This window comes from Myxine glutinosa, chromosome 2 (assembly GCF_964187855.1).
Source record: "Myxine glutinosa chromosome 2, kmMyxGlut1.1, whole genome shotgun sequence".
Taxonomy (NCBI): domain Eukaryota; kingdom Metazoa; phylum Chordata; class Myxini; order Myxiniformes; family Myxinidae; genus Myxine; species Myxine glutinosa.
This window is the reverse complement of record NC_136262.1, coordinates 96,986,492-97,007,491: the sequence shown is the minus strand read 5'-3', so window position 1 is coordinate 97,007,491 and position 21,000 is coordinate 96,986,492. Positions and strand designations below refer to the sequence as shown.

Genomic DNA, 21,000 nt, shown 5'->3' with positions numbered 1-21,000 from the left:
AATTCACCCCAGATAAACTTTGTTTTTTGAAAATCCAACTTCTTTCCTGGAAGTCCTTGCAGTGTTCATATGTTTTATACCTCTCCCACCTCCCCCCAAGCCCTCCCCCTCCCACATTTCTCCCAATGTCCCTGCTCTCAAATGTTGTGTTTGTGTCTTTCCCCCTGTCTCCCCATCTTGTCTACCGCTCCCCTTATTTTTGGGGTTTTATGTGTCGATTTGACTTTTTTGTGTGATTAATGTTAGCTCTTTCATGAGCCTTGATCTTGTATTCAAAAAAAAATCAATTTTAAAAAAGCCTCAGAGTTTGAGGAAGTGATGGGATTTTAATTCATCATCATTAGAAAGTTGCGTGTGTTTGTAAAATGCAAATTTTAAACGGTACATGATGGTGTTGTGTTTTTTTTTAGTTTCACGGTGTGGTATGGTTAAGCAATTTTAATAAACAACTGCAAGTGCACTCCATCAATAAATTGAGAATGGTACCTGGTGTTGTCGTTTTTTTTTTTAATTTGTAAGCATCTATCTATAATTCCATTAATCTCTGTGTGTATGTGTGTGTGTATGTATGCGACAACGATTTCTCGACAACTACCGGTCCGATATACTTGAAACTTGCCAGGTATATTGCTGGGGACCCGAGGATGTGCCTTTTCAAGGTTTGAAATTAATCGGACAAGTACTTACCGAGCTATGGCGATTTAGCCGTTCGCCGTTCGCTTTGGCGTTGCGAATGGACCAAACCATTCATGTAAATAGAGGGGGGGGGATTGTCACTGTACTCGCAAGCCGTTCGCCGTTCGCTTTGGCGTTGCGAATGGACCAAAACATTTCATGTAAATAGAGGGGGGGGATATAATTTTAGATAGATATATAGTACGGGCATATATATAGTACGGGCATGCCCTAGTTTTTTAAATGAAACTAATCATGTGCATTTGGGGTTGAAAATATTTTAAACTTTGAAGATTTTCCTCTGTGAATCAGGAACCGCCAGGAACCTATATCGTATCCCCCTTTTCTCCATTGAAACAATGCCGTGGCATACATTCTGTGGCATACATTCGCGGGATTTTCATCGACCTTCGTGGATTATCGTCGACATTCGCGGGTTTTGTCTCGCCATTTCCAGGACTTTCATCGACCTTTTGCGGATTATCGTCGACATTCTCGGGATTTGCCTCACCATTCGCGGATTTTGCCTCGACATTTGCAGTTTGTTCCTCTCCATTTGCAGATTTTTGCGACTCGGGACCCTATCCCCCTTTTTTCCATTGAAACAATGCCCCGCTATTCGCAGGTTTCGCATTCGCGGACTTTCAAACATCCCTCGCGAATAGCAGGGTCCAACTGTACTCAGTTTTCACTCTGGTTTCTTGTTACTTATGAAAATCTAAGATTTTTCAAGAATATTAGTTGGTCTTGCGTGTTATTCTGTCTGTTTGTCTACCTGTATGTCAGTCGCCTACAGGTCACAATTTTCAACCGATCTTCATGAAACTTCACCAACTGGTGGAGTTGGTCATAAGCAAGAAGCCTGTTGTTTTTCGGGTCAAACTGTCAATAGGTCAACATAGGCCAAAAGTCACCAACTTTGTCAAATTTCTAAAATCCACAATTTTTATTCTGACACTCTGGCACACTCTCACTGGCACTCTGTCACTTATTCTGACACAACTATATTCATATCTGGTCACTGAATTCAACCAACTATTTTTAAGATCAGCATAGGCCAAAAGGTCAACATAGGCCAAAGGTCAACCACAATTTCCACTTTCTAAAATCCTCAATTTTCATCTGATTGACTTGAAATTTTAATAGGATTTTCATATCAGCTAATTGAATTCAACCACCAACTATTTTTTGGTCAACATAGGTCATAAGGTCAACATTGGCCAAAGGTCAACCACTTTTTCCAAATTTCTAAAATCCTCTTTTCATTCGATTGACTTGGAATTTGAATGGGATTTCCATGTCAACGAACTGAATTCAACCACCAATTATTTTTGAGATCAACATCGGCCAAAAGGTAAACATAGACTAAAGGTCAACCACTTTTTTCAAATTTCAAAAATACTTAATTTTCATTGGATTGACTTGAAATTTGAATAGGATTTTCATATCAGCAAACTGAATTCAACCACCAACTATTTTTTGGGTCAACATAGGCCAAAGGTCAATCACTTTTTTTCAAATTTCAAAAATCCTCAATTTTCATCAGATTGACTTGAAGTTTGAATAGGATTTTCATGTCATCTAACTGAATTCAAGCACCAACTTTTTTTTTTTTTACATGGGCCAAAAGGTCAACATAGGGCAAATTTCTAAAATTGTCAATTTTCATCCGATTAACTAGAAATTTGAAGACGATTTGCATATCTGGTCACTGAATTCAACCACTAATTGTTTCTAGGGTCAAAGGATGCTCTACTAAGTGCCATTCTACTTTCTTCTCTTTTGCCAAGTGTCACTCCTATGAGTGATTTTTCATTTGTGTGTTTGTCTGTCCACTCACTTTAGTCTAGTAGGAAGACTAGGTCCCTCTGCACCCCCCGGGGATATACTTCTAATCAGTGTTTCTAGATTGGAAAAAATGTGTAGAAAATGACTAGCTATGGCCCCAAGCTGAAAAAATGTCCCACATACCATTTTTATGCAAATTACTGCTGCAAATTTTATGCAAAATTATGCAAATTTTATGCAAATTTTTGATGAGGAGTAGAGTTGAGGGGTCTTTGAGGGCTTCATCGAGGTGCTCTCGGTTGCAAGACTGGGTCATTCTGAGAAGCACAGCAGGGTCAGAGATCATGATGTTCTCCTCCTCAGTGAATCTCTCCATCAACAGCCTCTCCATTGCCTCACACACTGTTTTGAGGCAAAAGAGGGACTTTGCGTAGGCCTTTCCACTGAGAACACCTTTGAGAGATCCACTTGTTACTAGTTGTGCCTCAAAGAGAATCTCTGCATATCCAGAACCACGCATCTTGTGTCCAGTGAGCATCCCGATGTAGTTCATGGATGTGTGGAAGGGTCCAATCGTTACTACATGACTAGCAAATTCATTTGGCCAGCGCCAGATGATGGGAAGGGCTTTCATGCAGACACCCAGATCAAATGTATTCAGGACCCATCTCTGACCCACCTCAGCAGTTGCTGCCTCGGAACGCTTCAGTAGCTCACGAACAACTGCGTTGTCTGTGATCGGTTGGTGGATAGGCGTGCAGTAGTCGACTGTTGATTTGCTGGGTGGGGGAGAACCAGTTGCAGAGGTGAAACCCCCTAGCCCAGGCACAGGCTGCAGGCCATTGCCATGCCATGCAGGCACCAGGCACAGACCGATCACAGACAACGCAGTTGTTCGTGAGCTACTGAAGCGTTCCGAGGCAGCAACTGCTGAGGTGGGTCAGAGATGGGTCCTGAATACATTTGATCTGGGTGTCTGCATGAAAGCCCTTCCCATCATCTGGCGCTGGCCAAATGAATTTGCTAGTCATGTAGTAACGATTGGACCCTTCCACACATCCATGAACTACATCGGGATGCTCACTGGACACAAGATGCGTGGTTCTGGATATGCAGAGATTCTCTTTGAGGCACAACTAGTAACAAGTGGATCTCTCAAAGGTGTTCTCAGTGGAAAGGCCTACGCAAAGTCCCTCTTTTGCCTCAAAACAGTGTGTGAGGCAATGGAGAGGCTGTTGATGGAGAGATTCACTGAGGAGGAGAACATCATGATCTCTGACCCTGCTGTGCTTCTCAGAATGACCCAGTCTTGCAACCGAGAGCACCTCGATGAAGCCCTCAAAGACCCCTCAACTCTACTCCTCATCAAAAATTTGCATAAAATTTGCATAATTTTGCATAAAATTTGCAGCAGTAATTTGCATAAAAATGGTATGTGGGACATTTTTTCAGCTTGGGGCCATAGCTAGTCATTTTCTACACATTTTTTCCAATCTGGAAACACTGATTAGAAGTATATCTCCGGGGGGTGCAGGGGGACCTAGTCTTCCTACTAGACTACTTATACTTGCCTACAGGTCACAATTTTAAACCGATCTTGCCGAACCTACACCAAATGGTAGAGTTTGTGTTCCGACCAAATCGTATGTAATTTTGAGGTCCAAAGGTCAACCACTTTTTTCAAATTTCCAAAATCCTCAATTTTCATCCGATTGACTTGAAATTTGAATAAGGATTTTCATATCAGCTAACTGAATTCAACCACCAACTATTTTTGAGATCAGCATAGGCCAAAAGGTCAACATAGGCCAAAGGACAACAACCATTTCAAATTTCTAAAATTCTCAATTTTGATCCAATTGACGTGAAAATTGAATTGGATTTTCATATCAGCTGTACAACGACAAGTACAACACTTATCCGATCAACCACCAACTATATTTGAGATCAGCATAGGCCAAAAGGTCAACATAGGCCAAAGGACAACAACCATTTCAAATTTCTAAAGTTCTCAATTTTCATCTGATTGACTTGAAATTTGAATAGGATTGTCATGTCAGCTAACTGAATTCAACCACCAACTATTTTTTTGATCAACATAGGCCAAAGGTTAGCCATTTTTTTGGAACCTTTAAAATCCTCAAATTTCATCCTATTGACTTGAAATTTGAATGGGATTTACATATCAGCTAACTGAATTCAACCACCAACTGTTTTTGAGATCAGCATAGGCCAAAGGTCAACAACCATTTCAAATTTCTAAAATCCTCTATTTTGATCCGATTGACGTGGAAATTGAATGGGATTTACATATCAGTTAACTGAATTCAACCAACAACTTTTTTAGGTCAACATAGGTCACAAAGTCAACATAGGCCAAAGGTCAACCACTTTTTTCCAATGTCCTAAATCCTCAATTTTCATCTGATTGACTTGAAATTTGAATAGGATTTTCATATCAGCTAACTGAATTCAATCACCAACTATTTTTTTGATCAACATAGGCTAAAGGTCAGCCACTTTTTTGGAATTTCTAAAATCCTCAATTTTCATCTGATTGACTTGAAATTTGAATAGGATTTTCATATCAGCAAACTGAATTCAACCACCAACTATTTTTTGAGATCAGCATAGGCCAAAAGGTCAACATAGGCCAAAGGTCAACAACAATTTCCTATTCTAAAATCCTCAATTTTCATCCGATTGACTTGAAATTTGAAAAGGATTTTCATATCAGCTTACTGAAACAAACCACCAACTATTTTCGAAGTCAAAATTGGCCAAAAAGACAACATCGACCAAATTTCTAAAATTGTCAATTTTCATCCTATTAACTGAAACTTTGAAGGCTATTTGCAATATCAGGTCACTGAATTCAACCACTTATTATTTTTGAGGTCAAAAGGATGCTCTACTGAGTGCCATTCTACTTTGTTCTCTTTTACCAAGTGTCGCTCTATGAGTGATTTTCCATTTGTGTGTTTGTCTGTCCGCTCACTTATACTTGCCTACAGGTCACAAAAAACCGATCTTCACGAAACTTCACCAAATGGTAGAGTGAAAGTGGAGTAGAGTGGCCTATGTTGATCTCAAAAATAGTTGGTGGTTGAATTCAGTTAGCTGATATGAAAATCCTATTCAAATTTCAAGTCAATCAGATGAAAATTGAGAATTTTAGAAATTTGAAAAGGTTGTTGACCTTTTGGCCTATGTTGAATTTTGATTTTGGCCTATATGGCCAAATATTACCAAATATGGTAATTGTAATATAATATATAATATGGTATATGTAAATAATGTAATATGTAATATGGTAATAAAATATGGTATATAATATAATTATATGGCCAAATATATGGCAAATATATGGTTATTACCTTTTGGCCCATATGGATCTCCAAAATTGTTGGTGGTTGAATTCAATTAGCTGATATGTAAATCCTATTCAAATTTCAATTCAATCGGATGAAAATTGAGGATTTTAGGAGGGTGGTTGACCTTTGGCCTATGTTGACCTTTTGATCTTTTGACCTCAAAAATATATAGGATTTTGGTTAAGTTTCTGCTTTGATGTCTGATATTCCTATGTCTGATAGCCACACTCTCCTCCGTCCTGACCAGTCTCTCGTCCATTTCCTTTGTGTCAAACAAACTCTAAGCAATCTATAGCATTTTATTACCCTGCGCTCACGAAGCGAAAAACACGGTTAGGCATTCAATATGAGGGGCTCCTCCTGTAGAATTTTGTAATGATAATGATGACGTCATAGGTCACGTGGTACAGGCGCCATCTTGGAACAAATATAAAAAAGCTGCACCTCCATTTCTCCGAAACCGCTCCATGGAAACAATTCAAACATGGCTCATTGTCAAGTACTCCCCTGGGGGAATAAGACATCATCTTAATGATGATGTCATCAGTACCTTAATTATGACGTCATAATTAGACAAGCACAATGCTTGATTCGATCAGTATGAATTTTTTTTCTCTGCAATTCTTGGTCCGATTGACACGTAATTTTTTACCATCGGAGCGCCTCCTCCTGTGGAATATTTTAATGACATTTATGACATCATAGGTCACGTGGTACAGGCGCCATCCTGGAAAAACTTCGCACCTCTATAATCTCTGAAACCACTCCATGGAAAAAAATTGAGACCTGGCTCATTGGCAACTACACCCCATGGGGAATATGATATGTTAATGATGATGTCATCGGTGCCTTCGTTATGACGTCATAATTCGACAAGTACAACACTTAACCGATCATTATGATTTTTTTTTCTTAGCAACTGTTGGTATGATTTTGAATATGAGGAGGTGAAAGAGGGCTGTGTCCCAGAGTGAGGATGTGAAAGAGTGCTGTGTTCTAGAGTTAGGAGGTGAAAGAGGGCCATGCCCCAGAGTGAGAAGGTGAAAGAGTTCCATGTCTTAGAGTGAAGAGGTGAGGGTGTTCTGGTTGTGGAAAACATACTGACACCATGAAGTGTATTTTTCTTCACAATCTCGGACTGCAGTATTCAGACAAATTTTACAAATTGTTCATAAAAATGTCATATTTTATTACATTCATATTTCAGGTACAATTCACTGGATAACAAAATAATTTTTTTAAATAAATGTTCCTATTCATCATATGTAATACTTCGCAATATATTAACCCAAATAATTTTTAAAGTGAGGAAAAAGTGCACAAATGTCTATTTTGAATCAATTGTTAACATCACATGAACTGCCATCGTCATAATACAAGTTACAGTCATTTAGCAGTACAGAATATTATATTAACCGATTTTGGCTCGCAGGATAGTTTGGAACAGCCAAGTGTGGGATCGAATCTCAAACCAGTTGTAAACGCTCACCCTGGTGTATCAAATGCAGCCGTTAAAGGAGTAGTATAATATATTCCGTATTTAAGTACAAATCAAAAATATAAATAAAGTCTCTCCCTCCACCCAACCGTTTTAAGCATTTTCGACCCTTCAATCGTATCCAGAGTAAATGCCATCCATTTTGTGTGGTCGGTACTGCGGAAGTTTCTGCAATGAAACAACAACAATAACAACATTAGATGAGTCTCTTTGTATTTTTTGTGTCAAAGAGTCAATCAAGTTTGCACATACCCTATGTACAAATCAATGCAGAAAAAAAAAAAAATAATAATAATAATAATAATAATAATAATAAAACACCTTTAGAGGCCATTTTTCCCCGCAAAGCGGGGGTTGGCCTTTTTCGGGCACTGTGGTTGTTGTTTTTGTTGGTCCCCTTTTTGAAGCAATGTTTTACGGCCGGATGCCCTTCCTGCCACCAACCCTGTTTGTCGCCTTTTTACGACACACAGGGAATTACCAGTGAACTGGTACTCAAATCATATCCACAAATCAATGCGGAAAGTGGGATTTAAATTTGTGGTTCATTGCCTTGGAAGGTGGTGCTCATATGGGAATGTAAAACGGGCCAATCAGAATTGTTGTTTCTGGTGCCATCCTTCACAGTGGTTTATTTTATTTAGAAATTCCTAAATCGGCATTCCTGAATTAAACAAAATTGGCTTTGTGTCAATACAGCGCCTTCCTCTCCTGTCTCTCCCCACTTCCCCTCCTCTAAACCCAGATCCCATGCTAGTCAGTGAATAAAACACAAGTAACTAGAACAGCACTTGCTGGAGCGCATACCTCTGCCGGGCTGAACAGTTTACGTTTTGTATCCCACTGAGAGGCTGGATCTAGATCCGGACCTGGACCAAAATATAATCGCTTGTTGTTGTCGTCACCCTTAACCAACATATCCACCTAATTTTGTCATAATCCATCCACAACTTTTGGAAATATCATGCTATACAGTGCCCACTATAAGTATTGGAATATTGAAGTCAAATTTGTTATTACTAGTCCACCCGCTCACTACAGGAGCAGCAGGAGGGGTCATTCCTCTTTGGGGTATATAGATTACAGTCAATCTGTGGTCCGGTCTCAAGAACATTGGGTGTGTGTTCATTTACCAAGTTTCTTGGGGAGAGTTCACCAAGTGGTTGAAGCATTCGAGCGAGCACTCCATTCAAAACCGTTAAGGAACGGCTGGCTTGGCAAACGCAAACTAGCTGCTTGGTAAATGAGTACAACCCGGCTTTCTCCCTTTCAGATTCGTATTAAACAGCAGGAGCGAGTTTCAAAAGTTCGCTATGAAAAATGCCACTGTAGCAGCAGAAAGGGCCATGTTTTAACCCAACATTTGTGGGGTATATCGAGTACCGTAGATCTTCGCTCAGTTCTGTAAGTAAACATTACTTCACGGATGTTGGGATTCCTCCAAATTTCTTCATTCAGTGTTATAAAGAGCATTAGCGACTGTTTAAAAAGCTAATCATACATGTTTGTGGTTTATAATATTTTTACTTCCTGTAGAAGCCCCAGGTGTGTACCCCGGTTTAGAATAGGTACACCAAAAGGGTTGGCGTCAGGAAGGACATCCGGCCATAAAAACATTGCCTCAGAAAGGGAACCATGACAATTACAACTACATATGGGCAGGGTACAGCCTGAAGTACCCCGTGTGGGACCCCACTCCCTCTCGTCAAAACTCAAGGTGGGGAACCCGATTGAAGCAAGGGTGGAAATCACTCCATTTATGATGACGAAACGTCTGATGCCCAACGTGGAGATCGATTTCTGAGGTTTGGGACATGGAATGTAGAGACAATGACAGGGAGATCAGGAGAAGTGGTGGAAGTATTGGTCAGAAGAAGAGTGGACATATGTTGTGTGGAGGAGACGAGATGGAAGGGAAGTGGTGTGAGAATGGTGAAGGGTAGGCAGGTACAGAAATACAAGTTTGTGTGGCAAGGGTGCCCGGAAGGCGTGCATGGTGTTGGTGTCCTGTTTTCTGAGGAGTTTGTAGACAGTGTGGTGAGTGTGACTAGAGTGAGTGAAAGGTTGATGATGGTGAAAAGTGAAAATGATGATTGGAAAGCTCTTGGTGAACGTCATCTCGGGATATGCTCCGCAGGTTGGTCGGAGCGATGACGAGAAGGACAAGTTCTGGTGTGTGATAGAGAAGCTGATGGAAAACATGAAAGATGAGGAAGTTGTTGTGGTAGGAGGAGACCTAAATGGACATGTGGGAAGGAGTATGGATGGTTTTGAGGGAGTTTATGGGGGTTACAGATATGGTGTGAGAAATGGAGAAGGTGAAAGGATTTTGGAGTTTGCTGATGGAGCTGATTTGTTGATTTGTAATACTCAGTTCCAGAAAGAGGATAATAAGCTTGTTACATACACGTCAGGTGGGTCGACGACAACCGTTGACTACCTGATGGTGCGTATGCGAGATAGGGGGCACCTCTGGGACACAAAGGTGATCCCAGGGGAGGAGGCTGTTTCACAGCACCACTTGGTTGTCTGTGACATAAGGGTGAAAGGTGCGAGGAGAGCTCGGCGGGTGAAGTACCAACCGAGAATGAAGGTATGGAGGTTGAAAGGTGACAATGAGGGAGGCATTAAAAGAGAGGCTAAGTATGATAGAGGATGATGTGGTTGAGCTTGAAAGTGGTTGGATGTCAATGAAAGACAGTCTGTTGGGAGCCGTTGGTGAGGTATGTGGATGGACAAAAGGACCACCGAGGCACTCGGAAACATGCTGGTGGGATGATGAAGTTGGAAAGAGGATTTACGAGAAGAGGAAGAAGTTCAAGGAGTGGCAGAAGGCGAAGGGTACGGGGGCAGAAAAGGCAGAGCATGAAAGTTATAAGGCAGCCAAGAAGGCTGCAAAGAAAGAGGTAGCAAAGGTGCAGGTAGGAAAATGTTCGGATAACACGGATTCGGAAGAGGGTCAGAGAGCGGTATTCAGGATTGCAAAGCAGATAGCGAAGGAGAGGTGTGATGTGATGAGGGTGAGTTGCTTGAAGGATGAAGTGGGACAAATCGTTGTGGACCCAGATGGAATTAAAGGAAGAGGTATGGCAGATGGGTGCAGGAATTGTGCCTTTGATGATACAAGCATGGCATTTGGCACACAGTCAGAGTATGTCCTAAGAAAGATATTTTGCTAAAGGGCCATTGCAGATTTGTCCTTTTTTGAAAAATGGCCGCCATTGTTGTCACAGGCCAAATCTGTGATGGCCCAATAGCCAAATATCTTCCTTAGGATTTATGGATTTATGCCAGGAAGAGGCACGACAGAGGCGCTTTTTATTGTAAGGCACTTGCAGGAGAAGTACATGGAGAAGAGGAAGAAGTTGTTTCTTGGGTTTGTTGATCTGGAGAAAGCATTCGATAGGGTTCCACACGAAGTAGTGACATGGGCATTGAGGAAGTTAGGAGTGGAGGAATGGTTGATCAGAGTAGGGATGGCAATGTACGAAAGAGCACGCACAGCTGTAATTACGGAGGACGGGAACAGTGGTGAGTTTGAGGTGAAGGTGGGAGTGCATCAGGGGTCGGTATTAAGTCCACTACTATTTGTAGCTGTGATGGAGGTGCTGGCTCAGAATGTAAAGGAGGCTTTACCGTGGGAGTTGTTGTATGCAGATGATCTGGTGTTGATTGCAGAAAGTATGGATGGACTGAAGGAGAAGATGAACAAGTGGAAGGAATGTATGGAGAAAAAAGGTCTGAAGGTGAATATCGGAAAGACGAACGTGATGGCAAGTGGTAAAGCATGTGGTGAGGTGGAAAGAACTGGGAAGTGGCCGTGTGCTGTGTGCAGGAAGGGTGTCGGAGTGAACTCCATTCAATGTACAATGTGCGCTGAGTGGGTTCATCAAAAATGTAGTGGTTTGAGAGGGTCATTAACCAGTGTGGCAGCTACATTCAAGTGTAAGGTGTGCACAGAGGGAGCTGCAGATGGAGGAAATGTTGAGTTGGATCTTCAAGATGGCGTGAAGCTGGAAGGTGTGAAAACATTTTGCTACCTAGGAGACATGCTGAATGGAGAAGGTGGATCAGACTCGGCAACGGTTGCTGGAGTGAGATGTGCATGGAAGAAGTTTCGGGAAATTAGTGGCGTGCTGACGAGGAGGGGAGTGTCGTTGAAGCTGAAGGGACAGGTGTATGCTGCATGTGTGAGAAGTGTTATGATTTACGGGAGAGAGACATGGGTAATTAACGTAGAGCAGCAACGAAGGCTGGAAAGGGTGGAAATGCGAATGGTTCGGTGGATGTGTGGAGTATCGTTGAGAGAGAGGGAGACAAATGATGAATTGCGAAAGATGATGGGAATAGAGCCTGTGATGGATGCTGTGAAGAGAAACAGGTTGAGATGGTTTGGTCATGTGTTGAGGAAGGATGAAAGTGACTGGTTGAGAAGAGTGATGGAAATGAATGTAGAAGGAAGTAGAGGACGGGGAAGACCGAGAAAGACTTGGCTAAAGATGGTGGAAGAAGAAATGCAGGCAAGGGGGTTAACAAGGGGAGATGCAGAAAATAGGGCAAAATGGAAAAGATTGTCATGGGGACCGCAAGGCTAACCCCCGCTATAGCAGGGAAAATGGCCTTAAAATGCCTGTTGTTTGTTGTTGTTGTGGAAGCCGTTGCTCCCACAGAAACGCCATTATAACTACAAGCTATTTATACATGTTATCACTGCAGGAAAAATGCCATGGGGAAGTGGGACATTCTTAGTATTAATATTGTTTTGAAATAACATTAATAAAATGTGATTATCATTAATTTTGTTATTAAAAGCATGTTTGGAAAAACGCCACAATAAATCTTCTTCTTTGGAAAAACGCTACAATAAAGCTAATTGAATATTGATATACACCTCAACACGCAACCCCATTGACGGCAATGGTGGGAAAAACCCGCTCGGGGGAGAAACCCCCCTTGGGGAGGGGGGCAAATGAATGCTGTACAACCTTCATTATGTAACCCGTAGTCATCCTGTCAAGTTTGGTTGACATTGGATAAGTAACGACAGAATGTATTGGGGTCAAAAATTCATCAGACAGACACCAAATGGCGTATTTTAGTATGACTGCTCTACATATTCTCAAGAAATTTGGACTTGACATTGTCAAACTTGACATTGTCATTGGACTTGTCAAAATATTAATATGAGGCAAGAATACAGAAAGTCAGATTTTATTTCATGGTATTTGTATGCAGGTATGTTTTGCCATTGTAGACCAATAGCACTTTTTATGTACAGTCTTCCCATTTTAGGTACACATAAGTATTGGAACAGATTAACTTAAAGTAAATTAAAGTAGTAGAATAGTTAGTATTTGGTTGCATATCAATAACTGCATCAAGTCTGTGACCCATTAATATCACCAAACTCTTTGTATCTTCCTTTGAGATGCTTTTCAAGCCTTTACTGCAGCCATTTTCAGTTGTTTGTTTTGGAGGTTTCTAACTTTAGTCTCCTCTTCAGCAAGTGAAATGAATGCTACATTGGCTTTAAATCAGGAGATTGACTTGCAGTCTAAAACCTTTTACATTTTCTCCTGATGAACTCCTTCGTTGCGTTGGCAGTGTGTTTTGGGTCATGTCTTGCTGCATGGAGAAACGCTGCCCAATGAATTTGGAGGCATTTTCTTGTACATAGACAGACAAAATGTTTCTGTACACTTTCCAATTAATTCTGCTGCTGCCATCATTAGTTAAATCATCAATAAAGATCAGTGAGCCAATTCCAGAGGCAGCCATGCAAGTCCAAGCCGTGGCACTACCTCCACCAGGCCTCACAGAAGAGGTAGTATGCTTTGGATCAAATGCTTTTCCTTCCTTTCTCCACACTTTTGCTTTTCCATTTGCTTTGGTAATGGTTTATCTTGGTCTCATTTGTCCATAAAACGTTTTTCCAGAATTCCACTGGCTCACGTCTGTACTTCTTGGCAAATTCTAATCTGGCCTTTCTGTTTCTGGTGTTGATAAGAGGTTTGCATATTGCGGTGTAGCCTTTGTAATGCTGCTGTTGAAGTCTTCAGCGAGTAGTCGATTGTGACATTTCCACCGCTGCACTCTGTAGGTTACTGATGTCACTGACAGTTGTTTTATGTTTCTTCACAGTTTTGATGTTTTGATTAGTTTCTTTCTTCACAGTTCTGATGATTTTTCTGTAATCAACTACAGTTGTTTTCCTTGGCTGACCTGGCCGTTGTCTATTGCCGACTATACTTGTGATTTCTTTCTTTTTAAATATATTCCAAATTATTATATTTACTGTGCTCAATTTTTGTGCTATGGTTCTAATTCAATTATTCTGTTCTTTCAGCTTCAAATTGCTTGCTTTTCTTTCATAGACAGTTTTCTGGTCTTCATGGTGGTTTATGCCTACTGACGCAAAAGACAGACTCCCAAGGCAAAAGCAACAATCAATGCAACAAGAAACACCTGAGCAAAAAGAAACAGCTATCAGTCATTTGTTCCAATACTTGTGACTACCGAAAATGGGGGGACTGAACATAAAAATAAATTTCGAAGTATAGAAATTGATTAGATAGAAATTTCGAAATTACATATTTCCACATACGATTTTGAAAATTGCATGGACATTTCAAAGAAATGAAAGTTGATCTTCTGTTCAGAGGACGTCTCATATTCATGTTTAATCTCAAATCCAAATTTCTTGAATTCATAGCAATAATAGCAAATTTGACTTCACTGTTCCACTACGTATGGGGGGAACTCTATCGTTTTTGGCCCCATCACTCAATGGTGAAGAATCATTTAACTATAAAAAAAAATTAACTGATCCAAATCTGGATCTTCAACAAAATCTAATCATTTCGTCCTTGTCACATACCCAACCTCTCCAATAAATTTGGTCCGAATCTTTCCACTACTTTTTGAGATATCTTGTTCTGACCACGACTGGTGTTTATTATTAACTTATATGCCCACTGCACATACTTTCGTTATAGGATAGTGGTCCATGGGGATATTATACCCTGTGGAGGCAATTGTGTGGATTGAAAACATCCCATTCCAATACAAAAAGCAGGTGGAATACATGAAAATTACATCAAAGTGCTATAGTCCCAGAAAGGTAACACAAAATCGGACCGTTCCCTCAAGCTTTATAGACACGACACTTCACGTACCTGAATACCGCCGTGTGAGAATGCGTTTGGTACTGGTAGTGTGTATATTTTATGCCTCATGCTGAGTGTTGGTAGGCAGCCCTTCATATACTGAAACAGCACAACAACCATAACGTTAATAAAGAACATTCTACGATTTTGTCCTGACTTTCAAAATCCCAGGTGAAACTCCCAAAAAATCTTCCTGCAAGAAAGGTTATGCTCTCACCAAGATGCCGAACAGAATGGCAAGCAGCACGAGTAGAATGCACATGACAATGAGAGCTATCGCCCATTTGGGGAAAGCATTACATCTTGTCGTTGTTGGGTCACAGATTTCTCTATCTGTGGTGTTGGAGAACATTGGGTTGGTAGTATTATAGACATGTACGCACGGTCTGAATAGTTGGAGAATAATACATTCAGAGAAGCAACAGGTGTGTAATACAAGCAACTTACCTTCGACGTTTGTTTCATTCACTTGAACAGAACTTGGATCCAGCTTTAGGATTCCCCAGATATTTTGGTCATCAGCAGATTGAACAATAGAATCATATATTTCACCTTCTGAAGGTGAGCTATTATAAAACTGCATCCTCGTATCTGCCACCACAGAACCCTCCCTGCAATCGACAAAAAAAATCATTACAACAACATTTGCGCAATTGTGGCGAATATTTTATCAAAAATAAAACAAATGAATTTCTCTAAATGCATACTCTTCAAACGATAATCATTTGTAAGGAAAGAGAAAAAAAAACCAAACATGGGGAAACTCGATATTCAAGCATTTTAATAGAAGGAAGAAGCAAACGCTTACGAAAGTTTCTTGATGGAACACTTTCTGAAGGTTGGAATTTTGTTAGTTTGAAAAATATTTTTCATCTGTCAAACACAGACACGCACATTTTCAGGAAAATCCGTTAAATCCTCTGATTCGTTTGAGAATAATCAGCATCAAAAGTCAACAACGCATTAGTATATGAGCAGCGTTATGAAATTCCTCTTTTCAATATACAACGATGTATAATATACATATACATCTCCCTATCTCTCTCTGTCTGTTTCTATCTCTGTCTGTCTGTCTATGTCTGTGTGTGTCTGTCTGTCTGTCTCTGTGTGTCTGTCTGTGTCTGTCTGTCTGTGTCTGTCTGTGTCTCTGTCTGTGTCTCTGTCTGTGTCTCTGTCTGTGTCTCTGTCTGTGTCTCTATCTGTGTCTCTATCTGTCTGTCTGTCTGTCTGTCTGTGTCTGTCTCTCTCTCTCTCTCTCTCTCTCTCTCTCTCTCTGTCTCTCTCTCTCACATACACGGCTACATATTTTAAGCTTCAAACTCCAAACTCGACATACAAATACAACTTTGTGTGGGGGTTAACATAGGCTATATGGCCATCGCCTAAGGTGGGGGGGACGCAGGGATGTGGGTGACTGCAGAGGCGAGAGGGTGGGGGCTAAATTCTCTATTTGAAGTAAACCCAAACTGGCATCGCCTCAACTCACCATTTTAAATAAACCCAATAACCCAATCTTTAAATAACCCAATCCGGCATCGCCTCAACTCACCATTTTAAATAACCCAATCCGGCATCGCCTCAACTCGCCATTTTAAATAAACCCAATCTGGCATTGCCTCAACTGGCCATTTTAAATAAACCCAATCCGGCATCACCTCCACTCACCGTTATAAATAAACCCAATCCGGCACCGCCTCAACTCAGCATTTTAAATAAACCCAATCCGGCATCACCTCAACCCACCATTTTAAATAACCCAAAACGGCATCGCCTCAACTCGCCATTTAAAATAAACCCAATCTGGCATTTCCTCAACTCACCATTTTAAATAAACCCAATCTGGAATTGCCTCAACTAGCCATTTTAAATAAACCCAATCCGGCATCACCTCCACTCACCGTTTTTAATAAACCCAATCCAGCACCACCTCAACTCACCATTTTAAATAAACCCAATCCGGCATCGCCTCAACTCACCATTATAAATAAACCCAATATGGCATTGCCTCAACTCACCGTTTAAAAGAAACCCAATCTGGCATTGCCTCAACTCACCATTTTAAATAACCAAATCCGGCATCGCCTCAACTCGCCATTTTAAATAAACCCAATCCGGCATCGCCTCAACTCACCATTATAAATAAACCCAATATGGCATTGCCTCAACTCACCGTTTAAAAGAAACCCAATCTGGCATTTCCTCAACTCACCATTTTAAATAAACCCAATCGGGCATCGCCTCAACTCACCATTTTAAATAAACCCAAATCTGGCATTGCCTCAACTCATCATTTTAAATAAACCCAATCTGGCATCGCCTCAACACACCATTTTAAATAAACCCAATCCGGCATCGCCTCAACTCACCATTTAAAATAAACCCAATCTGGCATTGCCTCAACTCACCATTTTAAATAAACCCAATCTGGCATTGCCTCAACTCACCATTTCAAATAAACCCAATCTGGCATTGCCTCAATTCACCATTTTAAATAAACCCAATCTGGCATTGCCTCAAGTCACCATTTTAAATAAACCCAATCTGGCATTGCCTCAACTCACCATTTTAAATAAACCCAATCTGGCATTGCTTCAACTCGCCATTTTAAATAAACCCTATCCAACATCGCCTCAACTCACCATTTTAAATAAACCCAATCTGGCATTGCTTCAACGCATCATTTTAAATAAACTCAATCTGGCATTGCCTCAACTCACCATTTTAAATAAACCCAATCTGGCATTGCCTCAACTCACCATTTTAAATAAACCCAATCTGGCATTGCCTCAACTCACCATTTTAAATAAACCCAATCTGGCATTGCTTCAACGCATCATTTTAAATAAACCCAATCTGGCATCGCCTCAACTCACCATTTTAAATAAATTCAATCTGGCATTGCCTCAACTCACCATTTTAAATAAACCCAATCCGGCATCGCCTCAACTCACCATTTTAAATAAACCCAATCTGGCATCGCCTCAACACACCATTTTAAATAAACCCAATCCGGCATCGCCTCAACTCACCATTTAAAATAAACCCAATCTGGCATTGCCTCAACTCACCATTTTAAATAAACCCAATCTCGCATTGCCTCAACTCACCATTTCAAATAAACTCAATCTGGCATTGCCTCAACTCACCATTTTAAATAAACCCAATCTGGCATTGCCTCAACTCACCATTTTAAATAAACCCAATCTGGCATTGCCTCAACTCACCATTTTAAATAAACCCAATCTGGCATTGCTTCAACTCGCCATTTTAAATAAACCCTATCCAACATCGCCTCAACTCACCATTTTAAATAAACCCAATCTGGCATTGCTTCAACGCATCATTTTAAATAAACTCAATCTGGCATTGCCTCAACTCACCATTTTAAATAAACCCAATCTGGCATTGCCTCAACTCACCATTTTAAATAAACCCAATCTGGCATTGCTTCAACGCATCATTTTAAATAAACCCAATCTGGCATCGCCTCAACTCGCCATTTTAAATAAACCCAATCTGGCATTGCCTCAACTCACCATTTTAAATAAACCCAATCCGGCATCGCCTCAACTCACCATTTTAAATAAACCCAATCCGGCATCGCCTCAACTCACCATTTTAAATAAACCCAATCTAGCATTGCCTCAACTCACCATTTTAAATAAACCCAATCCGGCATCGCCTCAACTCACCATTTTAAATAAACCCAATCTCGCATTGCCTCAACTCACCATTTTAAATAAACCCAATCTGGCATCGCCTCAACTCACCATTTTAAATAAACCCAATCCGGCATCGCCTCAACTCACCATTTTAAATAAACCCAATCTCGCATTGCCTCAACTCACCATTTTAAATAAACCCAATCTGGCATTGCCTCAACTCACCATTTTAAATAAACCCAATCTGGCATTGCTTCAACTCGCCATTTTAAATAAACCCTATCCAACATCGCCTCAACTCACCATTTTAAATAAACCCAATCTGGCATTGCCTCAACTCACCATTTTAAATAAACCCAATCTGGCATTGCTTCAACGCATCATTTTAAATAAACTCAATCTGGCATTGCCTCAACTCACCATTTTAAATAAACCCAATCTGGCATTGCCTCAACTCACCATTTTAAATAAACCCAATCTGGCATTGCTTCAACGCATCATTTTAAATAAACCCAATCTGGCATCGCCTCAACTCACCATTTTAAATAAACTCAATCTGGCATTGCCTCAACTCACCATTTTAAATAAACCCAATCCGGCATCGCCTCAACTCACCATTTTAAATAAAAACAAACCGGCATCGCCTCAACTCGCCATTTTAAATAAACCCAATCTGGCATTGCCTCAACTCACCATTTTAAATAAACCCAATCCGGCATCGCCTCAACTCACCATTTTAAATAAACCCAATCCGGCATCGCCTCAACTCACCATTTTAAATAAACCCAATCTGGCATCGCCTCAACTCACCATTTTAAATAAACCCAATTTAGCATTGCCTCAACTCACCATTTTAAATAAACCCAATCCGGCATCGCCTCAACTCACCATTTTAAATAAACCCAATCTCGCATTGCCTCAACTCACCATTTTAAATAAACCCAATCTGGCATCGCCTCAACTCACCATTTTAAATAAACCCAATCTCGCATTGCCTCAACTCACCATTTTAAATAAACCCAATCTCGCATTGCCTCAACTCACCATTTTAAATAAACCCAATCTGGCATCGCCTCAACTCACCATTTTAAATAAACCCAATCTCGCATTGCCTCAACTCACCATTTTAAATAAACCCAATCTGGCATCGCCTCAACTCACCATTTTAAATAAACCCAATCTAGCATTGCCTCAACTCACCATTTTAAATAAACCCAATCCGGCATCGCCTCAACTCACCATTTTAAATAAACCCAATCTCGCATTGCCTCAACTCACCATTTTAAATAAACCCAATCTGGCATCGCCTCAACTCACCATTTTAAATAAACCCAATCCGGCATCGCCTCAACTCACCATTTTAAATAAACCCTTCTACTCCGGCCTCACAGCCCCACCCGTTCCAATGGTTTTTCCTACCCCTTCTAACCGCCCTCCCACCCACCGCACTCACACGGCGGTTCTGCTGCCCCTGACCCACTGGCTCTTCTGTCCCCTTCTCAGTTTTTCCTCTGCCCTTGCCCCCCATACTCCGGCAGTTCTCCTGCTCCCTTTCTCAGTCTCTCACCCAACCCCACCCACTCCGAGAGCAATGCCGGATACTTCTGCTATTTAAGGTAAAAAGGATTTCCTCACCAGCTATATCTATTATATAATAAAGAATGAAAAAGTCAGCATTTCTTGGGTGATTGTGAGTACCTCGTTCCTTTAATGTGTTGAACACCTCTCGGAATGAAATCAACATTAGGAATGAACATTAGAAATGAAGCCTGGTGTTGGCTTAGCGGTTAGGGTGCCGGCTTAGGATCCTAGGATCGAATCCTGGTCGATCGCTGAATTAACGCCAGGGGGGTTGACTCAGCCTGTCATCCTTCCGAGGTCGGCAAATTGAGTACCAGCTTGCTGGGATGAATGATCACGGTGTGTACCCCGATTTAGAATAGGTACACCGTATCCCTGCGCATCGTAAGAGCGTGACCAAGGGTTGCCGTCAGGAAGGGCATCCGGCCATAAAAACATTGCCTCAAACAGGGAACCATGATTGTCATGGGGCCCGCAAGGCTAACCCCCGCTCTCTCGGGGAAAATGGCCTTAAAACGATCATTCATTCATTCAAATGAACAAAAAATAAGAATTGGGGGAACATTTCCTCGGAATTGTTTCATTCAGTTTGGAGAAAAATATTTGTTACTAAAGTGAAATCATTGTACCCATGAATCACATTTGTCTGACTTACTGCTCGTATTATTTTGCCACTGATGTTCTTGTATTCGTTGCTGTCTTTGTCCGAAAGAGACGAGGTATATTGTACGTTGACAATCCTAAATCTGGCATCAAAGTTTATGAATGGAATCGGCCTTTCTGTGAAGACAGACAATGCGAGAGAATGAGCTCAATGATCCATTCATTGTTGTCTATTGTTGTATTCAGACACAGAACAGACAAAGCATCAATACGTACTATTGATGAGAACGGTATCTTCATCCACCACCAGGTCTGTCGGTTTTAAGATACTCGTATTTCTGTCGATGTTGCTGATAAATCTACCAAAGAAAGGCTCGATATTTTGCTCTTCATTGTACAGTTCACTGTACACCACCTTTGTTTTGCCAGAATTGTTCCTGAGAAGCACATTTGGGATAAAAACAAAGTTTCAGGATATTTGTTTAACATGACAAAACATACTTAAGAATAGCAGATACGAAAGATGACCATGGTTTATCAATTCACTACATCACATAACAAGCTCATTATGCTGCAGAAGCTGTGTGGTCATGTGCAGGTGTGGGAACCATATGTTTGTGTGCAGGTGTGGGAACAAACAGTACGTTTGTGTA

The 21,000-nt window shown here is 40.9% G+C and overlaps 1 protein-coding gene across 36 annotated transcripts in view; it reads right to left on the bottom strand.

Moving 5' to 3' along the window:
* Positions 1 to 6,997: 6,997 nt before the first annotated feature.
* The window catches only part of LOC137422335 (uncharacterized), a 30,975-nt gene continuing 16,972 nt past the window's right edge, over positions 6,998 to 21,000 (bottom strand). For 35 of the 36 annotated variants that reach the window (XM_078771269.1, XM_078771292.1, XM_078771283.1 and 32 more), the window contains 7 exons: positions 20,624 to 20,784; positions 20,400 to 20,524; positions 15,310 to 15,374; positions 14,949 to 15,112; positions 14,719 to 14,834; positions 14,511 to 14,600; positions 7,006 to 7,503 (listed from right to left, as the gene is read on the bottom strand). In XM_078771269.1, the coding sequence (XP_078627395.1) occupies positions 7,447 to 7,503; positions 14,511 to 14,600; positions 14,719 to 14,834; positions 14,949 to 15,112; positions 15,310 to 15,374; positions 20,400 to 20,524; positions 20,624 to 20,784 (778 nt within the window). In that variant the 3' untranslated portion in view covers positions 7,006 to 7,446. Of the gene's footprint in view, positions 7,504 to 14,510; positions 14,601 to 14,718; positions 14,835 to 14,948; positions 15,113 to 15,309; positions 15,375 to 20,399; positions 20,525 to 20,623; positions 20,785 to 21,000 lie in introns of all 36 variants that reach the window. The other variant, XM_078771295.1, reaches the window with a different exon arrangement.